This window comes from Triticum aestivum, chromosome 3B, assembly GCF_018294505.1.
Source record: "Triticum aestivum cultivar Chinese Spring chromosome 3B, IWGSC CS RefSeq v2.1, whole genome shotgun sequence".
Classification (NCBI taxonomy): domain Eukaryota; kingdom Viridiplantae; phylum Streptophyta; class Magnoliopsida; order Poales; family Poaceae; genus Triticum; species Triticum aestivum.
The window spans coordinates 266,382,660-266,390,933 of record NC_057801.1 but is presented as its reverse complement, the minus strand read 5'-3'; the positions used below and the strand labels follow the sequence as shown (position 1 = coordinate 266,390,933).

The 8,274-nt window shown below is 52.8% G+C and overlaps 1 protein-coding gene across 1 annotated transcript; it reads right to left on the bottom strand.

Moving 5' to 3' along the window:
• Nucleotides 1–1,037: 1,037 nt before the first annotated feature.
• LOC123069659 (sulfoquinovosidase) lies at nucleotides 1,038–4,979 on the bottom strand. Its single transcript, XM_044492579.1, has 7 exons — nucleotides 3,773–4,979; nucleotides 3,093–3,225; nucleotides 2,738–2,953; nucleotides 2,499–2,654; nucleotides 1,769–2,410; nucleotides 1,546–1,662; nucleotides 1,038–1,455 (listed from the first exon to the last, which is right to left on the bottom strand). Exons 1-7 carry the CDS (start codon nucleotides 4,849–4,851, stop codon nucleotides 1,078–1,080), a joined length of 2,721 nt encoding a protein of 906 aa, XP_044348514.1. The 5' UTR covers nucleotides 4,852–4,979; the 3' UTR covers nucleotides 1,038–1,077.
• Between the last annotated feature and the right edge of the window lie 3,295 nt (nucleotides 4,980–8,274).

Genomic DNA, 8,274 nt, shown 5'->3' with positions numbered 1-8,274 from the left:
ATGCTCTTCGTGCTCGTTCCTCTTCTTGTCTTCGAGTGATTTGTTCATCTGAGCATCTAAGAGTTCCTCGTCCGAATGATAGAGCGCGTTGCAATTGCCCGAGTCCTTTCAGGGTCACGTCTGACGTTAGCGTAACTTGAGTTGTAGACCCACGGATCATATTGTATTGGATCTTCATGAGCATACCCCTTGGTGCAACCTCATCAGCAAGCGATGGCGGCTATGCGTCTTGCGAGCGGAGAAAGACACTCTATTTATGGACATCGACGTTGCCGTAGAGGAATTTGAGGCGAGACCTAGGACCTCGGCAGCTCCCCGTCGACCTCACCGTCAACGTCGTTCACGCCCCGCTGCCACGACGAGCAGGCCGACACGTACACGTCCGCCGTCGATAGCGAGAAAGAGTAGAACATGGGATGCCACCGCCGACGTATTGCCGGGCCTCACAGTCGGTGAGTTTGCCTGGAGTTTCGTAGAAGCACTCTTCCCCCTCCCGCTGAAGCTTCACTTCTCGGCGCTCACGGCTTGTTGGTGAGCTTGCTGCCGGACATGAGGAAGACATGTCGTGGGTAATGGGTGCCACCGCGACCGGCGGTCATTTAGACTAGGTTAGAATAGCGTAATCCGTTATAGTTTAGTTGAAATATTTCAAAAATGTAAAGATTCTCGTCCGGTTTAGATGAAAATCATACGGTTTGCATGTACGTTCGTTCCTTTTGTTCAAGTCAGCTTTGAAATGTATGCGGTATGATTGGATGACCAGCTCCCATACCACTGTCCGCGGACCCATCTGTTCGCATGTGCGGACGGACACGTGTCCATTTTAGGATCCGCGTTGGATATGTCGTTAGGTATGCATGTGATGCGTGGAACTAAAGGTCGACTATTAGTTTTGTTTCTTTCAAGAGCACACCAAATGCGTTAGCATCAAAATTTCTTGTTTGGAAAAACAGGGATTTGCTCTCATGCTCGAATGAAACTTGCCACTACTCCAAGACGGCTGCAATGACTTTTCCACTTTCCAGTTACGAGTCCAATTATCAACTGTTTGGTTGTTGTTTCCATTTACTCGGCCAGTTAAATTACACCGAGGTCTCTCAAATTTCTTACAAACCTTTCCCCAACGGGTGACCCAACCCTCACAAACACGGCCGGACAGCCGACGTCGGCGCTGACCTCGGCCTCGAACCCGTGCACCGTCGCCTCCCCCAGGCTACCGTGCCCGCTCCTGTGCCCACCGCCAAACTCTTCGCCGGTCCACACGTGCCTCCACGACCCCCCGTCCGACGTCGGAAAGTAGGCGGTCACCGCGGTCCTGCCCTTGTCCAGGACCGGCACCACCAGCATCTCCGTCCCGACCAGGAACTGCTGGTACGTCATCTCCTGCACGCGCCGGTCCTCCGGGTAGTGCAGGAAGAGGTGGCGCGCCACGGGGAGGCCCTTCTCCGCCGCCTCCTGCATGCCAAGAAATCCATCCATCCATCACCCGAACTCCTGATTAATTGAAAAATTAGTAGCGCTAGCAGAGCGGCATGGGGTGTGGACCTTGACGAGCTGGAGGCGGTAGAACTCCCAGGCTTTGTACATATTGGCGCAGCGCGCGAAATGCGCGAGGGTCCGGCTGTTGGAGTAGAACTGGCAGTTGGACCCGGGCTTGTTCCCCTGCAACAAATCGGTGGATCATCTGAATCATCATGCGTGCGTGCTTCATCCAATCCAACAGTGGTACGTGTGTGTGTGTGTGTGTGTGGTGCACTGGTGCTGGTACCTCGTGGGTGCGGAAGACGACGGTGAAGGCGTTCACCTCCATCCACCGCATGAGGAGCTCCTCGCTCCGTCGGTAGCGCAGGAGCGGGAGGTCGACGGTGCAGTACCCGCCGGCGTCGCTGTGGTTCAGCGGGATGCCGGAGAGGCCGCCGCTGAGCAGGCCGACGACGCTGCTCTTGATGCCGTCGTTGGCCTGCCAGCTCACCATCTGGTCCCCCTCCCAGAAGAGCATCGCCCACCTGGAGCTCTCCCTGAACCCCGCCCGCACGAAGAACACCAGCCCTTCCTCCTCGTCCTCGCCGGCTTCCGACTTCCACTCGTCGGCGAACTCCCGGTTGACGCGCGCCCACAGCTCCGGGTACCGGTTGTGCGCCGCCACGGGGTCCTCCCCGGAGTGGAGCCGCGCGTCCAGAGGGAGGCCCTCGCCGAAGTCGGCCATCCAGCCGCTGACGCCTTCGTCCGCCATCCCGCGCAGGATGCCCTTGAACCAGGAGCTCGCCTCCGGGTTGGTGAAGTCCAGCATGGCCACGTCGAACGCCGTGTTGGGCATCATGTACGGCTCGCCGGCCTCGTCCCTCACCAGGATCCCCAGCTCCTTGGCCTCCTCGTACAGGTGCCTCCTCGCGTTCCCCTTCTCACCCATCTGCACATATACGTATATGTAAGCTCGATCACAAGGAATTTTGAGCAAAAATTGGAGCTCTGATCGATCGGGGATGCACGGCACGAACCGGGACAAGGCAGGGATTGCAGTATGTCATCGTCCTCACGCCGTCGCGCCGGAGATCGCGTATAAGGTCCTTCCAGCCGGAGTAGTGATCGTCGTCGACCTCCCAGTTCCACCAGAGCTGCGACCCGATCGCCGTCTTCCTCTGCCCAACCCAATCCTGCAGAATATGCAACACGCACTTGTTCAGAGTTGGGAGTCGAGTGTTTCTCAAGTGCTTCTTGATTCCTTCAGACCGGAGACCTGCAGCCAGAATGCGGAGACCGGGACGTCGTGGTCTTGCAGCTGGCTCCACACACGGCGGACGGCGTCCGTGCCGCCCTGCATGCCGACGACCGCGCCGGACGTGATCCATCTGGGAAGAACCGGCGGCCGTCCGGTCGACCCCGTGTAGCTCGTGATCAGATCGGTCGGTGACTCTCCCTGCAGTATTCTTCCCTGAACCGAATTACCATATACCTGCAAAACAGAGCATGGAATCGCTGAATCGTTCGTGCACAGCGGAGTTGAGTTGGACTGTCCGCAGTTCTTGACTTCAGTCAGCTCAATCGGAGACTAATTAGAAAAGAAAATGCATATAGACCTGCTAAATGGCTACCTGAATCTGCACTCTGTCAGGTTTTGTAAGGTCAAATATAGAATAATCGTATCCCTCCAGGTACAGGGACCTCATCTTGGAGGTCATGTAGAAAGGAGATGGAGCATACGTGGTGCTCCAGTTTCCTCCCGACCTGCAGAAAATCACCACGAGTTGAACACCACAACAAAGCATCTCATACTCGAAATACTACGAAAAAGTACTGCAGAACTGCTTAAAATGGCAACAAAAACAAAATCTCCTTGTCTGGCTATGACAAAGTGAGAGAACTGTGGACATGGAGTAGGAGTTCCAAGCACACACGCGCAAGACAACTGTGACAATCTGTCACTGTCGCTAGCTGTGAGTCGTTACACTCACCATCGTTGCCATCTTAAATACTTGTACGTTTCAAGTTCGTTCAAGGATGCAACAAGCGACCACACTAAGTTCCAATCTCAATCCGTCGATGATGCCCAAACTCTTGAATCTGAACGGTCAAACTTTTGAATCTTTGACCAAAATTATATATAAATTGGACGGTTCAAAACAAATACTAAATTATTGTTTTGCAAAATTTGCTGTAATATATGGAATTTGTTTTTATTAGGTAAAAACATAGTACTGCATATTGAATTTAGTTTGAAACCCACAATCAACAAATATTTGTAAAAACGAAACATGGGGAAACTATTATTTACCTGTAGCTGAGGAGATTGGCAGCGAAAGTGATGGGCTGGTCTCCCCTGCCAATCCCCTGTTCCTGCACAAGAACGGGCACCCTTCTCCCCTTGAATTCCATGCAGCTGAATTGCTCGCCGAAGCCGTAGAACCGCTCGTCGCGCTCGCTCACGTACGTGAGGAACACCCGGTTGAACTCCTCCGGCCGTGCCTCCTCGTCCGCCGACGCTCTTTCCGTCGGCGGCAGCAGCGCTGAGAGCTCCTCCTGGGCGGAGAGCTTCTTCTTCTTGCTCATGTTCCTATGGACTCTCCCCGCCAGGCGGAGCCGAAGGCTCAGGATGTTGATCCGGTGGGGCCTTGGAGCTGTCGTGGCCGCCGGTGGTGGACTCGAAGGATCGGCGTGGCCGCAGCTCCATTGGTAGTCGGCGATCTTGACGCTGAACGACACTTGCGTGTCGCTCTTCTCCTCCAGGAAGACCCAGTACCTCCCTGACAGGACCGGCTTTCCAGCGCGGGCCCTGGCACGGCGGCCGGCGCGCAGGCCGCAGCAGCACGACGACGCAGGGTCCGCCTTCTTCGCAGACACGACCCCGGTGATCAACAGCACCGGGAACCGTGTCTGGTCAGACGCTTCGAACGCGGCGCCGCGCAGGGCGTCGGCGCCGGCCTCGACGTCGCAGCGGTACAAGGACCTGATCCTGTCGACGCTCTGGCGGTCGGGAACAAGGCGGGCGCGTCCGTCGCGGAGCGCGAACGATCCGCGGCACTCGTCGGCCTCGGTGGTGGCGGAAGCCGCGGAGACGAACGCGACGCCGGGGATGGTCTCCCACATCACGCGGCTGCGAGGATCGCCGTCGGAGGAGGAGACGCGTGCCAGCGAGACCGCTCCGCCGAGCGAGGGATTCCAGCTCAGGCGGAATCGGGAGCCAACGGGGTAATCGTGGGCGTGGGCGAGCTTGGAGAACGGGCCGAAGGAGAGGGGCGGCGCGGCATCGCCGTTGCGGAAAGCGGCGGCCGGGACGGCGCGCGGGAAGGGGTTGTTGAGGTGCGCGTTGTGCTTCTTGGTGGTCTTGGGCTTCTCCGTCGCCGGCGACGTCATGGCGGTGCCGGGGGAACTGGAAGAAGCTCGCGCGCGGGTGCTCTACTCGACTTGGGATTGGGAAGCCCGCCATTGCCCATTGGCTGAAATAGATCCTGGAATGAGGGAGGATGTGGACGGGACGATGGGCCCGGAGACGGAGAGCACGCCTTCGTTTTTGACCGACATCGAACGGAAATCTAAAGTTCTCAGGACACGTTTGAAATGAAATTACATTAGATTCTTGATGTTAACTTCTTTTTTCTACCGAGGTGGATGATGTTAGAATATCTACAACCACAATTGCCTAAATCCGGCACACAAATACCCGCGGACGCGCGACCGGCCGCGTTCACAAACAGTGACTGGACAACACACGAAAAGTTGATTTCACAACCATAAACACCATTTTCAAAGTTGAAGTTCGGAGTCCGCAACCCTCACGCTGCCGGTGAACGTGAGATCAATGATGGATTCATCCTCGGAGGAGCCGGTGATGTCCACCATGACGCAGTTGCGGCGCTCGACTGATGCACCATACGGGGCACCTGAGAATGCGACTCCGCCTCGTCAACATTCACGCAGCGAGGGCTTCCACCGTCTCCCATGCCCGCTGCCTTGCACGGCGGGCACGCCACGTCATATTGGCGTCAGCGGAAGCCCATGTGTTCACCTTCGCCTCGGGCGCAAACGAAGCGGTTGCGCATCCGCCGACGCGTTCGGACGCTAGATGGACCGCATCGCCTCCGGTAACGCGGTAGCTGAAAGAACATGGTGCCCCCATGTTTGGTTTTGGCAATCGATCACAATTTTTATGGACTAATGATTGCTTTGAGTTATATTTGAAGGGTTTGTCCATAGGCATTGCTTGAAGACCATTTGTTGGTTTCAAGGTTATAAGAAGGAGTTGGCCATGTGAGAGTTGAGACTATTGCAAGCTTGTCTTGAAGAAGAGGATTCGTTGAGCATTGATGTTTACCTTCAAGATACCATCTTTATGGAGAGAGAGAATATACGATACAAGGTTGATCAAGACTAAGTACAAAGAGTGGATTCAAGTTGATCAACACACAAAGCATAAAAGATGTACCAAGTGGGATCAAATGATCCCATAGTATGGTAAGCATTGTCCATTGCTATGTGAGGTTTCTATGTGGGTTAGGTATCTTTCCATGGGCTTTCATCAAAAGGAAGATATCATATAACCTATGAAGGATGACATCAAGTGGTGATCATCATCAAGGTTGCGTTGTGCAATTTTAAATAGAGCGTCACGAAGGGATTACATGCTTGAAGCTTTCTGTCCACTCTGGTGATAACTAAAATGTGAAGATGTGTCGAAGAGAGGCTCACCCATAGTGAAGTATGGAGGAGCAATTCACTAGTCTTCATCAAGCCAGCGAAATCAAGAAAGGTGGTCCAACTTGAGGAGGTCAATATCGTCATCATCTAGTTCAAGTGGACTATGAGCAAGGCTAAGGTATATCCTTAATAGGTTTTTCTATCTTACCGGTCTCGTGGTGTTAGTTGGGATACCGGGCTATAGGATCGATAGTCGTACTATCAATGGGGGCTCTCAAGTGAGTAGGTTGATCGTATCATTCGTAGAGAGCTCAAATCTTTGCATCCTTGGCATCATATTTCTTGGTTCTTGTTTGGTTTTTCTCTGTGTGAAGTTTTGGAGCTTTTGGTTATCTTCTTGACAAGCTCAAGTTCATCGAAAACGGATTTCATTTGCATCTTTTATTATATTTTCGATGTTGAAGTTTTTGTCGGTTCTTCACTTATGGAGGTTTCACACTTCTACATTATTGGCATATTACTCTTGCTTGTCCTAAATATTTGAAAACTCATGTCATTAGCTTTCTATAAAGTTTGAGTTTGTCGAAATCTGAGTCTGTCCACTAAAGTTATGGCAATTTCGGTCTAACATGTTTCCTCTATCTGTTGCTCAAGGCGGTTGTACCACGTACCTTGGCGGTTGTACCGACAGTCTGGTGCTTCAGGAACAACTACCGTCCGAGGGGTGATTCCCTCGGGTTAGGAAGTGTCCCAGGTGGTGGCGGCGCGTTTGCACCGCTGCTCTTTGGCGGTTGTGCCGCCAGGGACTTAGCCACCCCATAGGGAGCTGTCGGGCAGTTGTTCCAACTGAAGTACCGCCCCAATCACCGGAAAAGGTTGATTCCTTTTGGGTGGCTAGGCGGTACTCGATGATAGTCTCCCGGTTATCCTAGCTGCTATATTTGTAGCGGTACAACCGATGGCATGAGTTGGTTGTACCGCTCTGGACTTAGCGACTATAGGAGCCCTGACGCAGTGATTGTTCTAGTCCATGTACCACACATGGGTGACTCCGTTCGGGTACTAGGGCGATAAATAGTTGTACACATCCGGTTATACCTGCCGAATTTATTCAGCAGTACTACCGGCGACACCGGCAGTTGTACCGTACCAGGCATAATGGGTTGGAATTTCCGCCTTGAGCGGTTGTAACGCACTCCGATGCGGTTGTATCGCTCATGTGTTTTTCTGCAACATAATAGTTAGATTCGTGGGGCCCTATTTAAGGGTTCTTCTTTCCTATTACCCCCAACGACCTTGTGCAAGTTTTTCCCCACCACTGTTGACCTCCTGGAGCCTTCTTTCTCTCTATCCCCCCCTGATTCTTGCTTCTTTTCGAGGGAAAAGACATGGGAGACTAGATCTATATTTTCACTAATCCATCTCTCCTCTAGGTGAGGGGAACCCTTTAGATTTTGGAGTTATTTGTGTTCTTTTCTTTGTTCTTCCTCTCATATTCCCCCATAGCATTAGTTGTTGTGGTGGGATTTGGGAGAGAAGTACTTGAGTACTCCTTGTGCTCTTGCCATTCCATTTGGTGCATCGGTTTGAATTCCCCACGGTGATACGTGGACATGAAAGTTGAGTAGCCCATTACTCTTGGGTGCTTGGTACCCTAGAGCTTGTTCCTCTTGGGTGTTTGGGCACCCTAGACGGTTGGTGTTGTTGCGGAGCTCAATCATTGTGGTGTAAAGCTTGGGGGCCCTTTGGGAGCCTCCAATTAAGTTGTGGAGATTGCAATGAGTAATTTGTACGGGTTCGGTAACCACCCTCAAGGGTCGCCAATTGTACAGGTTCGGTGACCGCCCTCAAGGGTCCCTTAGTGAAGACACAGCACCTTGTATTGTGCGAGAGCATGAGGAGAATACGGCGAGCCATTGTGGCGCTTGGGGAGCATTGTGCCTCCATATCGCTCTAATGGAGATTAGCATCCGCAAGGGTGTGAACTTCGGGATATATCGTCGTCTCCGCGTGCCTCGGTTATCTCTTACCCAAGCCATTTACTCATGCACTTACTTTGTGATAATCATAGTGCTTAATATTATATATCTTGCTATCACATTGTTATTTATCTTGCTTAGCATAAATTGTTGGTGCACATAG

Coding starts and splice junctions, on each gene's coding strand:
- LOC123069659 (XM_044492579.1), bottom strand. CDS start 4,851: ATGACGTCGCCGGCGACGGAGAAGCCCAAGACCACCAAGAAGCACAAC. Junction 2,411..2,498: donor GCAATCCCTGCCTTGTCCCG/GTTCGTGCCGTG, acceptor GTATATGTGCAG/ATGGGTGAGAAGGGGAACGC. Junction 1,456..1,545: donor ACCGCCTCCAGCTCGTCAAG/GTCCACACCCCA, acceptor CTTGGCATGCAG/GAGGCGGCGGAGAAGGGCCT.